Source organism: Lacerta agilis, chromosome 8 (genome assembly GCF_009819535.1).
Source record: "Lacerta agilis isolate rLacAgi1 chromosome 8, rLacAgi1.pri, whole genome shotgun sequence".
Classification (NCBI taxonomy): Eukaryota; Metazoa; Chordata; class Lepidosauria; order Squamata; family Lacertidae; genus Lacerta; species Lacerta agilis.
The window spans coordinates 15,836,398-15,856,450 of record NC_046319.1 but is presented as its reverse complement, the minus strand read 5'-3'; the positions used below and the strand labels follow the sequence as shown (position 1 = coordinate 15,856,450).

Here is a 20,053-nt window from a genome sequence, read left to right as displayed (position 1 = left end):
ACTTAATGTGGAACTTTCATTTGGGTTGTCTCTTTATCCTCTGTGTACCCTTGAGAAGTCAGGGTTCCCATGTCCCCCTGATTCGGTATCCGCCCATTGCCTCTGAATGCCATTTTCTAGGAATCTTGGGTGGACAGAGAGCTGTGGTGCTTGGGTCTGGCTTACGGGCTTGTTGTGGGCATCTGGTTGGCCACTGTGAGATCAGGATGATGAACTAGGTATGCCTCTGGCCTAATCAAGAACCAGGCACTGCTTCTGATAGATGAATTGCTGAGACTAAGTTGGGAGGTGAATGCATATAATTAGCAAAGCCTAGGGAAACTTTTCTCTCTTGGGTCCTCCAGAGCAATTAACATTTAATTGGTACTGCCTGTGAAAGCGAAGGCAGGGGGTTCTCAGGCCTTGTAAACAGCCATTTGCCTGCTTCCTGGTGGCAGGTGGAAATTTGCCTCCTGGTCCTGACGACTAGGCTGGCAGGCATCTGTGAACCAGAAGAGAGTTAGGAGGCCAACAACGTGGCAGCATCCCAGTCGTCGTGCGCATCTTTTTCATGCAAAAGCTCCCAGTTATGAGTCTCCAGCATCCCCTGCCGGTCAGAGCAAACAGTCCAGGGCTGGATGGACAAAGCTGGACTTGGCATAAGGCAGCTTCCTGTGTTTCCAGCTGTGGCTGACTGAGGCTTGTGCACCTGCTCAGCAAGGCTGAGCAAAGCTGCTACAGTTTGTAATCTGAAGTGCAAACTTCTGTAAAGTCTTCAGGTCTGTCTCTTGGCTGGGATGAATGACGGGCTGAGTGTGTTGTGTGTGCTGTCTGAAAAGCCATTTGTGTTTTTGGTCATTCTCTCTCCCTGTCTCGTATTGATCCGGTATAGCTGAGTGCTGCACCGAGTTGCTTTCTGCTCCCAATGAGGTTTTTATCGGCGACAGTACCAGGCAGTTGCTGTTCCCATCTGCAACCTCATTGATTCCGGGTGTGGAACAGGCTCTGCTTTGATAAGGCTCCCAGTTTCTTAGCAACCACACATGTCTTGCATGAGCAGAAACTTGAACTACTGCAGTAGCAGTGACAATCCTGAATGTCTCCAAATTAGCACCATTTAAAAAAAATGAAAAACAAGGTAAGGTGCCTGCTTTTCCCCCACCCACCCCCTTGAGATCTTTGGTCCACGATCTTGTGTGAAGTGGGGATTTTGGGAGCTCTTTGTACGTTCTCTGCGGCTGAACTATTTCTCTTCTTTCTTTCTTTTAGACTTCCCTCCTTATTTAGTATGGCTGTGCCATGTGTTCTCCTCCTAACTGTTCTTGGGGTAGAAGTAAACACCAAATCCTCTGACAGTTTGGTATGTATTTCACAGTGAATTAAAAACTTCTAAAAACCTTCACCCCAGTATGGTTCCCCTTCATCACATACACAGCCCAACAAGACAATGACAAAATCTACCGGCAGCATACAAATCAATATGGCTAACCTGACCAAAAATACCCACCAACCCCACTCACACAGGAAACCAAAGATCACCACAGCCAACCACAAACGAACAACCACACCGCAAGCCAACTCCGACCTCTCTCACCGCCAAACGAGCATAAGCAAACAACAGAGAACCTACATAAACAATGCTGACACCAAACCCTATTCATATCAAGTAAAAAAGAGACAGTCACCCCACCCCACCTACCTCCCTGTCCCACCCACCTTTTCCCCCTTCCCCCCTTTCTTTTCTAATGTCTCACCAACACTGACTTATAAAAATGTTATATGGAAAAACTTGAGAGAGACATTGTACTACCTTTGAAAATCTTTAATAAAAATATTTAAAAAAAACTTCTAAAAACCAGGCTAGTTCTAGCCTTTGAGTCCTGTTGCCTATCCAGAATTTGAGGAACTTGGTGGCCTCTGCTAGTGTGTGAAAACAGTCAAGATCCAAAGATCCCCAGGCATGCACCTCCAGATGATGGAGAAGTTGGGTGCCATCCTGGTGCCTGGGCATCGTCACTTGGTCACAAGTGGCCAATAGCCAGGTGCAAAATGCACCTGGCAAATTTTGAACACTGGTCACAGCAAGCAACATCTTAGAGCCAGGGTGGGGATATCTGTGACATGCCAGTTTTTGATAGGCCACAACCCTGTTCTTTGGCAGTGGTCACTGGGAAACCTGGGGATTGGAGTCCAACATCTGGAGGTTCAGAGGTTTCTCATCTCTATATTAGAGTAGTCTCTCCTATGTGTAAGTGAAGGAGGAGCTCTTTTAAGAATGCGCCACCCAGGCATGCACTTGTAAATATTGGATCATGCGGGAGGATGCCAGTTCTTTTTAACTAGGTTGGTATGAGCCATCGAAATATGGTTGAAAGTTGGTGAGCATTCCCAGAAGCCAGATGTGAACTAAGCATGACATCTAGGGTTGGGGGAGCAGGGACTTGGTTTTGTGCATAGCCATCTGTTCACCTGTTCATGGTGGTGGCTGGTGTCCATCGGGACGAGGAGGGTGTAAGGTAGGGAGCCCAACAGTAGGTGGAGCCAGAACCAATGACAGGTGTAAATACAGCCAATGGCAGGCAGAGCCACCTGATTCTGATTTTGACCCCATCCTTCTCCTCCCTGCTGAGTTCTACATGGACAACATCTGAGACGGAGGAGGAGAAAGCTGACTGCCAGGGCCGCCCCTGGACTGGCTGATAGTAAGAAAGTAAGATAGTAAGCAGGCAGGTGGGAGTTGTCTGAGGTTGGTGGGGCAGTGCCCCCCGCATGGGCCAGCTTCTACCATCTCCCCTGCCCCATTACTGTTTAGAAACAGCATTAAACTATTCAACATATGTAGATCTCTGCAAATCGGCTGGCTTTGCATGCTTTATGCTAGGGAGAGCTGACTTTCCAGATGTTGTTTGGCTACAGCTCCTATAATCCCTGGCTTTAGGCCATACTAGCTGAGGCCGATGGCAGGTGTAGTCTAGCAACATGCAGAGGGCACCATGTTGACTACCACTGCTTTATGCAGTTGTTGCGGTCCAGATGTTCTTATTACAGGATTCTTTTAAAATATATATATAGGACAGTATTTGTACACTCATTTATAAACTGTGCAAAGTGGGGAATCTTTCTCCTCTGAAACAGAACAACCTAGCCCACACATTTGAAAAAGTAATCCATATTATGCTTTCTGTGTGTGCCGTTCTGTGTCCTCCTCCCCTTCTGTCCTTCCACCAGATGGATGAAGCCTGCCCCAATCATTACAGGTTTGATTTACAAAGCCGATCAAGGCTGAGTGATACACTCTTTCCCTCATGTGTGCTTTTAATCTCCTTTACCTGTTTGTTTGCGGGTGACTCATCATATTCATCTTGATTTAGAGCCTCCAAGGAAGAGGAGGGTGGGTTACTTGTACAGTACAGTAACAGAAGAATTCCCTGAGCTGCAAGCTTGTAGTCTAATTTTAGAAAAACCTGCCCTCTTTCGCTGAAGAAAATCCTGTTCCCTGTAAGAGCATAGCCATTCGTAGCAACGCCTCACAATCTCACCAGGTTGTTATCAAGTTGCTTCCAGATACAACTCAAAAAGGGTTGGTTCTAACCTTTTCTGAAAGTGCTAGATTATGTGCTAGATTATGAACAGGGACTACTTCCCAAGATCTGCTCTACCTTGACTAAGAACCCAGAACAGATTGTTGTCTCCTCCAGACCAGTAGTTTGGAAGCTGAAATCCTCGGGTTAAAATACAGTTCTCCCTGTCTGGCCCTGGAGACCTTCCCCCAAGCCACGCCTCCTTCTCAGGCCACACCCTCTTTTCCTAGGCCACACCCCTCACTGGTTCTGATCTGTACCCACCTCAAGTGCTTTTGTGTGGCTAGAATGTGCCCTTGAACTAGGCGATCCCTCTTGCTTCCCTCTTGTTGACCGCTGGAGGGGTGTGGGTGTAGATGGGGGGGTGATATGTCACCTACTCTACAAGTTTCTCATCCCTTGTTATGCCCATGTTTGCCTCTGGTGCCCACCCACCACTGGTATGCCCCCCCCCAGGTTGCCATTTCACCCGTCTGAAGCAAGAGACATTTGAGATAAAAATTACAAATGAAAAATTTGCTATCTGTGAAACAGGCTATAGTATTTCAGCAAAGCAGCTTAGTCCCCACTTAAAATTCAACACACAGTGCCAGTGGCAGGTGCTGCGTCTAAATGAAATTATTATTTATTTAGTTGGCAAATTTCATAGCCTGCTTTTCCACAATTGTTCCGGCAGCAGGTTACTGTTAAAGTGGGGTTGGGGAAGTACCAATAAAGTTGCAGCGATAGCAATAAAACATTGTCAAGGGGAGAGAAGAAAACAAAGAGCTTGGCAATCAGGCAGCACCTTAGTCATAAAAAGGCTTTCCTGAAGAGACCTTGGTGGCTCACTTGAAAGGGCCACGTCTCCCAAAGTTGTCTCGCCAAGCTCAGTGACGGTTTCTTAGTAATTGGAGTCTTTCATGTCATTGGAAATTTCCTTGGCCCCAGCTCCATAAAGCTACTTTTTAAAAAGCATGCCCATTAATAATTAGCAAGGATCTTCAGCGATGGAAGCTTCACTTTCCTAAACCCTTTATGGAACGGTTTTATGGAGAGATCTTAGGCCAGTTTCCTGTCAAATAGCAAAAAGGATACATATGGTGATAGATACTGCCTGTCATGACTGTCTGGGCGCATCTCTGCATATTCCAGAAAGGAGCAGCTCCCTTGCCAATGTGTGTGTGTGTGCGCGTCCGTGCAAACATGCGCCCTCCTCCGCAAGCTCATCCCTTGTTTCAAAATGTCATGTATGTTGTTGACAAGAAATATATGGCGTCTGCCTTCTCGTCACAGCATTTGTGCCTGAAGAAGAGCTGGTGTGTTGTTGCTTCCCCCTCCCCATGCTCTGTTGGCACTTTTGCATGCACCCAATGAACATTGGAAAAGCATAATGTTCCACTCATACTCTGCTTGCGTGTTCTGAAAGTATGCTGAACCCCTTTCTCCTGCTTCCTCTGGTTTTCCTCTTGCCTTCAGGTGCCATTTTGGATGGGCCATTTCAGAGTGTGTGGACCCTATTTCTATGGCATGGTTAGCCAGCCAGACCCAGTGGCCCAAAGTGGCACAAGCAGGGAGTTTGTGACACTCTGGCACAGGGTTAGGGTTATGCATAGGAAGCTGGGTTCCATGATCACTGCAGATGGTGACAGCAGTCACGAAATTAGAAGACGCCTGCTTCTTGGGAGAAAAGCAATGACAAACCTAGACAGCATCTTAAAAAGCAAAGACATCACCTTGCCGACAAAGGTCCGTATAGTTAAAGCTATGGTTTTCCCAGTAGTAATGTACGGAAGTGAGAGCTGGACCATCAAGAAGGCTGATCGCCGAAGAATTGATGCTTTTGAATTATGGTGCTGGAGGAGACTCTTGAGAGTCCCATGGACTGCAAGAAGATCAAACCTATCCATTCTCAAAGAAATCGGCCCTGAGTGCTCACTAGAAGGACAGATCCTGAATTTGAGGCTCCAGTACTTTGGCCACCTCATGAGAAGAGAAGACTCCCTAGAAAAGACCCTGATGTTGGGAAAGATGGAAGGCACAAGGAGAAGGGGACGACAGAGGATGAGATGGCTGGACAGTGTTCTCGAAGCTACTAACATGAGTTTGGCCAAACTGCGAGAGGCAGTGAAGGATAGGCGTGCCTGGCGTGCTCTGGTCCATGGGGTCACGAAGAGTCGGGCACGACTGAACGACTGAACAACAACAAATAGGAAGCTGCCTTCTGCCGAGTCAGATCATTGGACCATCATGCTGAGTACTGCCTGCACTGACTGGCAGCCACTCTCTGTGGTTTCAGGCAGGGAGTCTTTCCCAGCCCTACCTAGAGATGCCAGGGATTGAACCTCAGGCCTTCCGCATGCAAAACAGATACTCTACCAGTGAATGCTGCCTTCCCCTGCTCCCCACTCTGCAAACATAGAACAGGGGTGGAAAATGGCCGGTTGGGTTCTGCTGGTAGATCTCTGGATAATTTGCAGTAGGCTGGCAAAGGGTTTCTGTCTCCCAATTGGTTTAACAATTGGCATAACAAAAAAGGCTTTTCCTTCCCCCTTGCCCCCTGCTGAAATGAATAAACTTGGGGACAGGATTACAAAGGGTGGGTTTGTAGCAGGAAAAGGTGTGGTGTGTACACAGCCTGGATCAGCAACACCTGCAGACCCACAACTTGAATCAAGGCACGCCCATCCTTGAGCTGTGAGAACCCGACTTGTGGGGGGGGGGGGTTCATTCCAGATGTGAAGATCAGCCCTATGAGAATGAATCATTCTTGTTTTCTTTCTTTCCTCCTACTGCTGAATGTTTTTAAAGGCACCCCTTTGGGGAAAGGTTGTGCTGTGTACACTTTGTGAGGGATACTAACCTGTAAACTTTTTTCCTCCACACACAGTTGTTACTCATCCCCCCCCCATCTATGCTTTTCATGCTTGTGTGTGGGTTGTGAGACTCCCTTCTACTCATTAGGCAATGTCATGAAACTGGAGTTCAGCTGAGTTTGCTCTCTTGGTTTAAAAGTGAATGGAAAATTTTACATGAACTGAGAATCTTCTTTTCTCTCCCCTCTCCCGCTCTAGGAATCGGAGTTAGAATGTTGTATGGATGCAATGGAGACCAATACCACCTGTCTAGCCGAGAACCAGTGCAGTCCAGGTAAGTTATTGGTGGTTGTTATGCACTAATCCAGTGGTTCCCAAACTAATTTCCCTACAGGCCACTTGAAAATGTCTGAGGGTCTTGCTGAACCACTTAATGATTTCTCTTCCCACTTTAGCCATCATATTGCACTCTGTATGTATTTTAATTGCACCTTTAAGCAGCTGCTTTTATTTATTTTTCTATATTGTATTCCTCAGGAATACAATATATAAGAAATAAAAGAAGCAATAAAAAGCAGCATTCGTGGTTCTTCTTCCTACACTTTTATCCCCACAACAGCCCTGTAAGGTAGACTAAGCTGAATGATGGGGATTGGCCCAATGCCTAGGTCTTAAACCAGAGCCTCCCCAGTCTTAATTGGATAACTTTCACCTTGTGGTGATGTATATTAGGGCATCAGGAGACTGCTCCCATACAAAGCTGCAGTAAAGACCCACATATTTAGTTTAAAGCCTCTTCTATCTAGCCTTGCAGACTCTTTTTCTGGGGTAGGGGAAAGCAGAGTACAAACTGATCCTTTAGGTCGGGGGTCAGCAACCTGCGGCTCCGGAGCCGCATGCGGCTCTCTGACAGGTCTCCCGCGGCTCCGGCATGCCCCCTTTCAATGCCCTTTCAATAATAATTAAATGGTTATCGGCAAAAAAAGGGGGGCCAAAAAAACCATGAATAATCCGCATCAACGTTGAACAGCTGGGCGGTCTTTCTCAGCCCTCTCGGGGTTCCCGAGGACAGACCCAAGATTGATGTCCACCTTGACCACTCCCAGAGAGAGGAAGCGACTTCTTCACACCAATAAGCGTGTGGGGAGTGCTGAGCTTTTACCACCTCGGCGTGCCGATTGGCAGGACAGATCGCCCGCCTTGGCGCATAGGCTCGGAGCCAGGGCCTTACCGCCGAGATAGCGACTGAGGATGAAGGCGGGAGGCGGGCACGGGAGAGCGATGCTTCGTCCGGCCAATGAGCCGCCAGGATGCCTGTTCCTGTTTGAGGGGAACATGCCAATGAGGGTGGCGTTAGGGCGGGGAGAAGAAGGAGCTGGGCTTTGCGAGTTATCGAGAGAGAGAGAGAGAGAGAGAGAAAGAGTCGGGATAATAAAGGCGGCGGGAGGTGGCGGCGGCGATTGGAGCGGCCCCTGTTCTGAGCGGCCCCTGTCGGGCGGAATCCTTTTCAAAGCAGCCGTGCGGAGGGCGGAGCAGGCGGGCCAGGCGTCGCCATGACGGGAGGGCGGTGATGGTCGCCGACAGGATGAAGTAGAGCTGCTTTGGGGGGGCGGCGGCGAAAACGTCCGGGCTGCTTCTGAAACCTCCGCCAACCGGTGCTTCGCCAGCGCTCGCTGCGGGCGGTGTACATGCTCAAGACGGCCCCAAGGGCGGCTCGGGGCCCCGAGGCCAGCGCGCTGCAGTGCCTGGCGTGATTCCCCCCCAAAACCTGTTTTTTGCTTTTTGGCTTTTTGCCTTGCTCTCCCACCCCCCTCTCTTTTTCTTCCTCCCCTCCTTTTTTAATCCAAGGGGAGAAATCCCATTTTTAAAACAAACAAACAAACGAAAAACAAACAAACACCCCCCACAGCTGCTGCAGCCACTCTATTTGAATTTTTATTATTACCCTTTTCTCCCTCTATCCCCCCTTTTTCTTTTCTCTTCCCCTTTTGTTTTTGTTTTCAAAAAAAGGAAAAAGAAGAAAAAGATTTTCCCCCTTTATTTTTATTTTTTAAACTACTACATATTTTTAATAGATATTCTCCCCACCCCACCCCCAATTTATATTTTTCCATCCCACTTTTCCATTCCCACCCCCCCCTTTTTCTTGCTTTATTAGTTCGCTTGCCAACCTATCTTAGAGGGGGAAGCCCTCTCTCCCACCCACCACACCCCCCAAAAAACAACTTTGAGCTGAACCCCAAAAAATGGGGGTAGATCACTGCTGAAAGTAGATCACAGTTTCTTGGGAGTTGGCCACCCCTGGTATAAGACATGTAACTAGAATAAAAATTTAAAAAAACCAAGCAAATAATTGTAATAACTACTGTAATAAAGCACTGCTATAATTATATATAATTTCCCTAAAATTTTGGTTTCATTCGCCTTTCCGTGCTGAAATGTCACAACCTGAACGACCATGGCTTGCCCCCCCCCCCTAGTTTTGATCCTGGGTACGCCCCTGAGTCAATGCAAAAAAGTAATAACTTATTCTTGTTGTTTTTACTAATTATACTTTGCATTGGCTCCTATACGTTATTTATTATTATTGCATTAAGGTAAGAAACAATATATGCAGCGTTATATTTGTTTTAAATGTCGCAATGGTTTTGCGGCTCCCAGTTGTTGTTTTTCCCCTTTGGAAACGGGTCCAAGTGGCTCTTTGTGTCTTAAAGGTTGCAGACCCCTGCTTAGGTGCTTGTCTGGCTTAATTATATTAATTCTATATCACAGCAATTGTGTCCACATGCTTCTGCGCAGCCAACCCTGCGTACAGCCACTTGCCACAGCCCAGAAATACCATTTTCCAAAGAATGAGCTGATAATTTTTGCTCAGCGTAGCCTTGCATCTTGGACACGGTAGGGGAGATAAGTGGCATAGGGACTTCAAGGCAAACGACCAAAGAATGTGTTAGAAAATTCTGATTGGCAAATCAGTGGCCCCCTTTAAAACTAAAAAGTTAGTAAATTGCTAGCTCACCCCTGTCTTGGATTACATTAATGTTGCAACATAACCTTTGAGGTTTTGTTGTTGAGAGTGATGTATCGAGGAGGGGAGCTGCTGAACAGTTGCCAATAAATTCCAGATTTCGGTTTTTCATATATTTCAAAAGGTTAATCGATCACAATCTTCAGTGCCAGTAAAAGAGCTTTGTTGTCATTTTCTCCTTCCTTTTTTATATTACTGTCAGATAGCTTTGCCCTCCCAGTAGGTCTGTTTTTATGTTTAGATTAAATGTCAGATGTAATTTATCGCCAAGGGTATCTAATGTGCCGCTTCCAGCTGAGGGAAGCGGAACAGCCGTGTTTGTTTCCCAATCAGTGTCTCGCTCATCATGTGCTTTATGGAATAATTGATCCCCATCGTTGGCTGCGGAGGGCTGGCCTGGTGAGGCTACTAGGCAGCTGGTTTGGGCTTCAGAGATCAAAACAGCAACTCTCCACGGCTGATGCACTCCAGCCATTTGTACAGAAAGGTTGAATGGGGGGGGGGGAATAGCTTTGCCCTCTTCCATGTTGCATTGCAGAGTGCCAGGTTAAATTAAGGACAAAGCCCCCTGAGGAGCTTACAAATTATGGGCATAAGAACTGCCCTGCAGGATTAAATCAAAGACCCACCCAGACCAGTGCTTTGCCTACATTAGGCAGCTAGATCACAAGCAGCAGATAAAGGCAGTAAACCTCCCCTGTTTGTTTCTTTGAAAAAAGTTTGGGCACCCCTGCTCTAGAACTTGGAACTCTCTCCTTTTTACCCAGCATCCATTCTGGCCTGGGGCTTACAGTTCAATAATAGCACACAAATCCATCAGGTTCTGGCAGCTCATGGGGCAAGTCTTCAGCCACGTTCCAAAGACGCATGCAGTTGTTACGTTCCCAAGGAGTGTGGTGGACTCATGTGTTTCTCAAAACGAAAGAGGCTTGCCTTCTCCACCTTGCTTTTGCTGCCTGCCTCATTGGCAGTGAAGGCTGAGACATTAGGGCGATTGGCATTGCCCCAGCAACCTCACCCAAACCCCACCTGCCTGCCCCCTTTTTTACAACCAGTGAGGGACGGATTCTGTCCGTGCTTGTCTCTCTGGCTTCAGCTCCTTCTGACACCCCTGCTTTCTGCATGACGGGCACCAGCAGCCACAGCTAACTGCTGTGTTTTCAAGCTGTTTGCAGGGAAAGAACCTGCCGTAGGTGAAAATTCAAAAACATTGCGGGGTGCGCCTAAACCTCTCTCCATCCCCTGCGTCAGGGCCCTCTTGCTCACGAAACTATTTGAATTATGTTGCTCAGACCCCATGCAAGTCTCCCATGCGCTATGCAAGGAGCTGTGAGGAAACGGGCCTTTGGGGCAGTCACACGAATGAAGCAGGTTTCATCCGATGCTTTTTTGTGCATGAAAGGTACTTTTGATGCTTCTTTTTTTTACTCTTCTCATTCTGCCTTCATCCTTTTGTTCCCCACCCCCTCACATGCAGGCTGCTACAGGCGGTGGAATGAAGATGGCAGCAGCAGCTGCATCAAATGTGATAACGAAACTGTCGCTGCCACTCCGGCGTACAACCTGACTGACTGCCGAAACAGTAAGCCATCTGTGCGGCATGTTCTTCCCCGATTTGAGCCTTTATAGGAAAGCCTTCATAGGGGATTCTTTCTGTGCTTCCCTTAGTTTAGACTTTTAAGTTTGGAGAAAAGGTGCAGAACAGGTGACACGGCAGAGGTGTATGAAATCATGTGTCGCTTGCAGAAAGTGGATAGGAAGACTTTCTCTCCCTCTCCCGTAACACGAGAACTTGGGGGCATCCAGTGAAGCTTGGGAGATTCGGGACAGGCAAAAGAAAGCACTTCTTCAAACAGCACGTGGTTAAACTGTGGAACTTCCTCCCACTGGAGGCAGTGATGGCTGCCAACTTGGATGGCTTTAAAAGAGGATTGGACAGAATGGTGGAGGATAAGGCTTATCACTGCGATGGCTGTGTTCTACTTCCACAGCCAGAGGCGGTATTCCTCTGAAGAACGTTTACTGGGAATTGCAAAAGTGGAGAGAGCTGTTTCACTCAGGCCCTGCCTACAAGCTTCCCAGTGGTTTTGCCACTGTGAGAACAGGATGCTGGATCCTGATGGGCCTTTAGGCTCTTCTTAAATTCCTTCTCAAGCATCCTGTTGATGTCCTTATTCTCTAGATTGCTTCCTCCCAACCATCCAACAGAGGTCACTACAGAGCACTTTTAGGCTTACTTTCCTGAGATACAGTTGTTCAAAGTTGTAATCATTCTTCTGTTAGCCACACTTCATATTTCCTATAGTGCCATCTGTGCACATTGTGCATTACAAAGAGCAGGTGTAACAGATGCTTGGGGATGCATCCAAAGGCTCTTACTCTGAGTAAGCCCATTGAAATTAGTGAAATGACCATGAGCTGGGAAGCCCCTCAAGTTTATATCCTATCTTATCCCTAGATGGCCTTAAAACAGACAAAGCTTAGCTTTGACCCTCTTTTTCCCCACTTCACTTTAGCCGCAGGGGGAAATTACTGGCTGCTTTACACTGGGAGACAATGGGAGGTGCTCTCAAGTGTTCCAAAGCGCCATAGAGAGACAATTGCAAAAGTAAGACCGGTATGTGCTGTGAATACCGAATCAACACTAGTCATGGGGGGGGGGGGTTAGTAAATAGCAGTCCAGTGGCTCCTTAGTACAGCATCACCTGTTTTGCATGTCGGAGGTCCCAGGTTCAATCCCTGCATCATCCAAATATGGTTGAGAAAGACTCTTCCCTGATAACTTGGAGAGTGGCTGTCAGTGTAGACAATACTGAGTTGGATGGACCAATGGTTCAAGGCAGCTTCCTTTGTATCTTCCAAGGAGGGGTGTCTCGGCCCATTGCATTATACGTAAGCACACAACCTAAAGCAGACTAAAGGGCGGTGTGTGTGTGTGTGTAATAGATAGATCACTCCTGACTTGAACCTAATGTGAATTAGGTAACACTTTTTGCTCCTTCCCCCCACTGGTTCCCTTGTAGACGGTGCCAGAGAAATGAATTCCCAGATGAATCTAACTACCGTAACCCCAGTTACTCTGGGTGTAGGTGAGTAATTCTGAGAAGTGGGCTGCGTATACTGAAGGGGGCTGTATCAGAAAGTCCTGCTGACACCCCAGTGTTTGTTCAGGTGGTTATGGCCTTGAACCATCCGCAAGGCTACTTCCGTTTTGCCCCACACCTTCATACCATCTGAGCCAGATCAGCAGCCTCAATTGCTCTGTTTGTGAATTCTCCCTTCTGTTAATACTTCTGTTGCTTTAAGGCACTCATAACCCCCTCCCACCCCACCTCGGGGAGATTTTCTCCTAGTTTGCCCCTGGAAAAGGAAATGGGATAGAGCACCCTTAAATAGACAAATTTGGAAATGATCAAACCTCCGGAGTCCAGACTGCATCCATCATCTCTGACAGTTTTTTAGTTTTTTTAAACCATTAAAGATGAAATTGCTCCTCTTCTAACAAAAACATGTGTCCTGCTGTTGGAAACTAGTTGCTGCCACCCCTCAAAAAACAAACAAACCAACCCTGAAGATTGTGTCTAACACATAATTTCATTATGTATATTTCTTGATTTTACATTTTTATTGTGCCTTTTTAAAGTATGCTTTAATTGCTAGTTGTTTAATGAATACATTTCACCATTTTATGAGAAATGGCTTACATGTGTGTGTGCGCGCACGCGCGTTTGATGGAGTGGCATATACATTTTTTCTGAATAAATAGTGACAGTTGTGGGGACCCAGTTTTGCCTGTGACGATGCTAGGAGGCCTGTTCAGCCTCTCTCTTGCCTCTCCCTCGCAGGGGGCCCAGAAGTAGCCGCTTCTCTTATCTTTGGGACGTTCGTCATCAGCCTCTTCCTCATACTGTGCGTTGCTTCGTTCTTCTACCTCAAACGTGCCAACAAACTTCCAAATCTCTTCTACAGAAGGAGCAAAGGTATGCTGCTTCTGTCACTTCCATCTTTAGCCAAGTTTTTTTTTGGGGGGGGGGGGGTTGGATCCAGATCAACACGTTGGCACATCCCATCTTTCTTCCATCATGGAACTCAGGATGGCTTATGTGGGTCACCCAGGAGGTCTCCCACCTGGGCATTGACCAGACCCAGGCCTGGTTAAATCTCAGCAAGATGCAGCACTGTGTGTTCTCAATCCATGCCCTAGGATAAGTCTTTCCCCAACCTAGTATCCTCCAGATGTAGTTGAAGTGCAGCTTCCATCATCCCTGGCTATTGCCCATCCTGCCCGAGACTGATGGAAGTTGCATTTCAGTACACTTCAGTACACTAAAGAGGCATCAGCTTTCAAGCTAGACTGTTCCACTGCCAAGCAGTTCTTAGTGTTGAGACATTTAGCTGAAGTCTACTTCCTTGCAAACTCCCACCCATCACTTCTAGCTCTTCAATCTGGAACAAGAGAGAGCAAGTTTTGTAGCAGTGAGTTCCATGAGTTAAATACACAGAAGCAGCACTTCCTTGTTCCAGTCTCCGGGGATTTGAGCTGACCAGAACTACTTCCAGGTCATTTTGAAACAAGCATCCAACATAGGGCAGCTATGTGTGTACAGTCTCTGCAACGGACATTGGACCACTTAGATCACTAATACTACTACTACTACTCTCTCTCTCTTTTAACCCTTCCTCTTTAGGGTCTGTTGTACAGTCTGCTGAATCAGTAAGTAAAACTCCAGCCTTTATAATTAACCTTGCTTAACAGGAGTAGCAATAAGTCTGGGTTTCTGGACACAGGCTTCAGGCTCCATAAAAGCTCTGTTTAAGAGCACCGAAACTAACAACAGTTGATCGCTTCTGTTGAAACCATTCCCAGTTCATTTCTTTTGGGGTGGTGGGTTACTGCTTCAGTCTCATGACTGAATTGTAGCAGAACTGTGTTTTGGGTTTCGAAACCTCTCAAATTTGTGCTTGGTGTGGGGCAGTTCCAAGAATGCAGTCTCACTGGAAATGGGGAAAGTTAATGCAGCTTTGGGGAGGACTGTACCACCTTAGAAGTGTGCACATATATATGTGTGTAGATACACTGGAAAGTTTGGAGGAAGTGTTATGAGACTTAGAAGAAAGTTCACTACCCCGAAACTTCTGAGATACCCTAATCTTCATTCTTATCTTTACAGGCATCAATGTTATCTCCACCGTCCTCAGGTAATGAATGATTCCACCTTGTCCCTTTGGTTTTTGCTCCAAGTCTCTTTTGTCAAGTGGTGGCAAGGAAAAGGAAAACTGAGAGCCCTTGCCTGGAAACTTTATTTTTAAACAGATATACGGCCTCCCCCTTTTAGAGTGTCATTTTTGTTTGCATCTTGATTTGTGGAGAGTTCCTTACAATAATCGCCTAAAAACCAAAACCTTTCTCGATGGCACCTTGCGGCATTAACACTGCTAATCAGGCCCCTCTCCGGTCATAAATGCAAAGCTTATATTGCCTCGTGAAAAGGTTCTCCCCCCCCCCTTTAATAGCATATTTGGTACTTAAGGGGGGGTGCTTTAAAAGTAGATGGATTTCAGGCAGCGAGGGGTTTTATAGGCGCTTGAGAGAGAATTACTGATCTGGTCGGGGCTGCTCGCAGCTCAGATTGTCTCCCGGGTTCCCAAGTGGCTCATTCTTAGTCTCGGTGGATTGAAACTTGTCGTACAGCTCGGAATAGATGACAGATGGAACACAAAAAAATATAGGGGGTAGTTTGAGTTCTTCCCACCCCGCCCACCCATGATTTTTTTCTTCTTCTACAAAATAATTATAAAAAGCATTTGATGCTTGAAACCATTCCTATTCCCTAGGAGTGCTTGTAGTATAATTGGAATATATTTCTTCTTTAAAGCTTGTTCGTACAAGAAGCCCTTGCGCATAATGATTTTTCTAAAACAAAAAAGTGCATGTATTTTATTTTTCCATTTATATCCCACCTTTTCTCCTAAGCTGCTCATGGTGTGGCATACATGGTTCTCCCTTTCTTCCAGTTTATCCTCACAGCAACCCTGTGAGTTGTAGGTTAGGCTGAGAGACAGTGACTGTTTTGTGGCAGTTATGAACTGGGGATTTGACCCCTAGTCTGACACTCTTAACTGCTATACCACCCTGGCTTTCAATTGTGGGGGGGGGGCTCTTAATCCATAAATCCTTTCTCTGCCCCCTACCTTTTATATTTTGGGGCAGCGCTCTCTGGTGATGCAATAATCACAAAATCAAAAAAAAGGTGTAGGTGCGTCAGATATTTGGCAGTGGAAGCCAGTTGTCTTTTCAGTGCCTGCTTGAAGGGCTACTTCTTCTAACAAATGCTTTTTGGAGAGATCTTTCCCAGTCTGCCTCTGTATTGGAAATTGTTTTTCAGATGTGTTAATTGTTTTTATCGAGAGCGACAGTCAGTGTAGAGCCTACTGAGCCAGATGGACAAATTTGACTGGACACCGTACACTTCCTGTGTTCCTAGCAGGCCCAGCCACCACAGCCAGATATGGATGGTGGGAGTTGTAGTCTTTCACCCTCTGGTGGGCCACGGGTTCTCCCACCTCTGCTCTAGGAAAACCAGTTGCTGACCAGGGATCTTAAATAACTTTCAGTCACAAGCGAAGTGACCTTGTTCTCCCCCTCTCAAAAATCAACAAAAAAAACTGGGGTGCAAGGAAGCAAAAGCTACATCTAAAGCTATTCCCTCCCCCAATTTCCTATCTTAAGCAGTTACGGTAATAGCGTCTCCTTTTCACTTCCCTTTTCTGCAGTCCGCAAACCCCGCTACGTCAGAAGAGAGAGGTCACTGATGACTTCCGGTACCAGCACAACTATTTCTGCAGAAACCAGAGTCAGCAATGTGTAGCAGCCAGTCTTTGGAGCCCTGAGGAATTGTAAATACTGGCGTGGCCGGCATGGTGCCCATGCACCCGGTTGCTAGCAAAAGTGCCAGGAAAACAGCTGAGGAAGTGGCCGGCTGGGAAGGGGGGAAAGATGCCAGCAGCCTTGCATCCAACAGGCTTGTGCCAATGAAGCATGGAACGAAGACTCACGATCAGAGGAGTTCTGGCTTTGAGGAGAGGGGAGCCACTTCAGCTAACTGCTCTCAGGCAGGCTGCCAATTCTGTTTTCTTTCCTGGATCGTAGCAAAAGACTCTCCGCTCCCCTTTTGGGACACTGCGTGCTCACTGCACGACCGCTCCAGCTCCACCATCGTCTCTCTGACTGTCAGGATACGGAGGTCTGGTTGGCAGCCTAGCTCCTGCGCGGCTGGGCCATTTCTTTTTGAGGAGGTAAACTGGCTTGCGGTGCCCGCTGTTCAGTGTGAAACACAAAAGTGCCATGTTTTTTTTAATGCCGGTGGGAAGCGTTTGGCATCTCCTAATGCAGAATATTGCAGCATGCCTTCAGGTTCTGAGATGCAAGCTAGGCTGCTAGCCAGGAACTGCTCTTCCAGCACACCATGCAAGTCTCTCTCTCTCTCTCTTTTTAAATAAGTGGGTTTTGAACGAGGCCTTAAGCTTATTGCAGTGTTGTCATTGCCGAGCTGCTGAAAGATTTTATTTTCTTCTCCCCCTTCCTCTGTATTTCATGATGGTGGGCAGTAGAATTTCCTTTCAGGTTTATCCACTGAGCACATACAGCTCCAAGCGGCTCTGCTGGTTTTTTGATGTGTGTGCTTGACAGCGCATGGAGGCAAGAGTCGCCAAACCATTGTGAGCAAGAAGCACACTCGGTGGCCTCTCATCTCCAAATGTTTGGAACAGGAGAGGTGGGAATTTGCAAACCCTGCAATAGTTGATCCATTTGTTTTTGTCTTTTTGCACTCTTTTTTTCCTACTGCATCCATCGTGGGGAACCTTCAGCTCCCCAGACACTGCTAGACTACAGTTCCTATTGTCTCTGGTGGTTGGTTGTGTGTCCTAGGGCTAGCGAGGGCTGGGAATCCAGCAACATCTGAAAGGCCACAGGTTCCCCCCCCACACACCGCTTTCTGTATCCTTTATATCAGCAGTAGTGAAGCTGGTGCTCTCCAGCTTTGATGGCACTACAACCCCCATCATTTCTGGCTGTTGGCCGTCCTGCTGGGGCTGATGGGGGTTGTAGTTAAGCAACATCTGGAGGCCATCACAATGGCTTCCCCTGTTTTAGATGATGCCTGGTACCTTTTACAGTACTGTTCAGTGGTGCAGATGCAGTGTCAACTGTGCATCCATGTTTCTTGTCTCCCTAAGAGCCAGAAAACCTGCTCCCCACCTCTGGCATAGATTTCACAACGCAGGTGCATTTTTTGACCCTCACAGACTAAAGGGTCCTTCCTGCCTGTCGAAGGAGGATACAGGATGCAGTCAGGATAAGTGCAGAAATTTGTCACGGTGGGGGCACTTTAATCTCTTTGGGTTGCATCCTACTCAGAGAGACCCATTGAAATTAATCTGAGCCTTGCTCCATCATATCAGTGGGCCCACTCTGAGTAGGACATCATTAAATGCAACCCTCTCATTTATTTTAATGAGCTAAGATGTAGCTTTGAAATGGTCCTTCCTAAGCTGGGAGCATCCTCATTTTCTTCCGTTTATGTGTTTTTAAACAATGCTTTTGAGCCTCGTCGGGATGAAGGGGGGGGGACATCCCCACACCTCCCCAAGTTTTTAGATTGCTACAGATCAAATGTAGGACCACCTGGAGGAGGTATCTCAGACTTGGTCCCCACAGAAGACTTTGCAGTCCAGAACCTTCCTCCAAAGGCAAATGGTTTATTTCTGTATGGGGAGTCCTCAACCTTCACTTGCTTATATTTATATCTTTTAATTAAATGCTGGTGCCATTTCTTGAGATCAGAATCCTGAGGGGTTTTTGTATATTAGCTTCTCTTCTTCTGCCCCTCCTTTTACAATTTCTCAGATTCCCCGCAAGTGAAAACATGAATGGGAAGAGACCAGTGAAGATTCCAAAACTCCCCCCCCCCCCGGTCGACATATTACTATGCAATGATGCCATGCAAGGAAACAGCCTCCCCTTGCTCGGATGCAATCTCCCTTTTTGTAAAGTCAGTACGCTCCCCTTCCTTGTGCATTTAGGTTGGTGGTGCTCCCCTTTCACCCCCAGGCACAGTTCTGACAAAAGTCCTTCTTTCTGCTAGGCTGTCTGATGCCCTGCCTTGACCCCAAAGCACATGCCTCTACTTTCTAATAGATTATTGAAGTCACTCTGATGTGTGTGTGTGTGTGTGTGCGTGTGCGTGCGTGTGTGCGTGATCACACTGTTCAATGCAGGGAAATCAGTTCTTACTTGCCAGTGTTGTTGTGGGGGGGGGGTTGTATCTCCTGTTGTGCCATTCTAGTGGAAAAGAGGCAAGTGTGGGCTGCTTTCTTATTATTTTTTTACTCTCACTGTTGTGTCAAATGCAAACTTATATTTGTGTACATCTCTCCCCACTCTCTTACTTTTCCCTTTCACTGACTTTAATAAAAGCACACAAAGTCCTGAGTTCGGTGTATTAATTTTTAAAGCTGGCTGGTTTTAGCACTTGCCCCTAGTTTTTGAAACGAGGTGCTAGGAGTTCTCTCCCTTCAGGTCAGAGGGGGGAATCGTGGGGACAAATTACCATTCCTATGGCAAATGGGGATTCGATTTCTTCTGTCTTCATTCCCATCTTGCTCCTTGATCTTGATAATCAGCAAGTTAGTGGGGGGGGGGGTTGCCTGTTATGTTAAAAATACAAACAATGTGCATAATACATTATCACACTTACATTATACATATTTAAACTCCAAGTAACCAGCACAACCATGAATTATTTTTAACTGCATAAAAATACTTTCTGTATTAGTGTGGCCATATAATGAGGGTTGTAGCCCATGCTAGTCCTACTCAGAGTAGACTCGTTGAAGTTGATGCAAGTGACCGCATTAATTTCTGTGGGTCTGCTCTCAATAGGACTCGGTTGAATGCAACCTGTTGCACTATGTGGTGCTTGTATATTATATTTAGATAGAAGACTCGTCTCTTTTGCATATGCTTAGGCTTTCTTTAAAGATCTGCTTGAATAGCTTGGCCCTAAACCAGTGGTCAGGACGAGAAGCGGTTCCATGCAAAGCTTGATCTGGTCAGATCAGTTAAATCCCATGTATATATCCATTTAAAACAGATTACTTCTCCTACCTCAGTGGTGAATGAAAGTTCCCTGCATTGTATCGAGGATAGTATACACCAGGGCTTATCTAAACTTAGTCCCTGTGGTGTAGTGGTTAGAGTCCTGGATTAGGACCTGGGAGACCAGGGTTCAAATCCCCACTCAGCCATAAACCAGAAGCTTTCTAAACCAGAAGCTTTCTTATTAGGTATTATAGGACAGGAATTGCCAAAACAACAGAAGAAAGCATATATTAGTGAAAACTGCATGGAAATGCATTCTATAAGGGAAATTCGCAAACTGATGTGGAAATGTAGAGAACTCAATGTAAGATTGGAAAAACGAGAAGCCAAGAGAAACTGAAATTGACAGATTTGTCCATCCCTAAAGTTACCTTGCCCTTGTCACTATTACTCAACTAGTGTCAGAAACTGAGATAAGAAAGCTAGGAGCTAAATGGCACCTTAAACCTAGGATATGGGTACAACCGTGGAATGTCTAGGCATGCTTTTTTATAACAATACAAAGCTG

At 46.6% G+C, this 20,053-nt stretch overlaps 1 protein-coding gene across 4 annotated transcripts in view; it reads left to right on the top strand.

Annotated features, from left to right (window-relative positions):
• Positions 1-18,031, top strand: part of C8H1orf159 (chromosome 8 C1orf159 homolog) — a 33,047-nt gene extending 15,016 nt beyond the window's left edge. The window contains exons 2-9 of one of the 4 annotated variants that reach the window (XM_033156297.1): positions 1,249-1,339; positions 6,614-6,689; positions 10,861-10,965; positions 12,407-12,472; positions 13,229-13,363; positions 14,072-14,097; positions 14,555-14,582; positions 16,158-18,030. In XM_033156297.1, coding sequence (XP_033012188.1) covers positions 1,268-1,339; positions 6,614-6,689; positions 10,861-10,965; positions 12,407-12,472; positions 13,229-13,363; positions 14,072-14,097; positions 14,555-14,582; positions 16,158-16,252 — 603 coding nt within the window. In that variant the 5' untranslated portion in view covers positions 1,249-1,267 and the 3' untranslated portion in view covers positions 16,253-18,030. Of the gene's footprint in view, positions 1-1,248; positions 1,340-6,613; positions 6,690-10,860; positions 10,966-12,394; positions 12,473-13,228; positions 13,364-14,071; positions 14,098-14,554; positions 14,583-16,157 lie in introns of all 4 variants that reach the window. The other 3 variants (XM_033156296.1, XM_033156295.1, XM_033156294.1) reach the window with 3 other exon arrangements.
• The last annotated feature ends 2,022 nt before the right edge of the window (positions 18,032-20,053 follow it).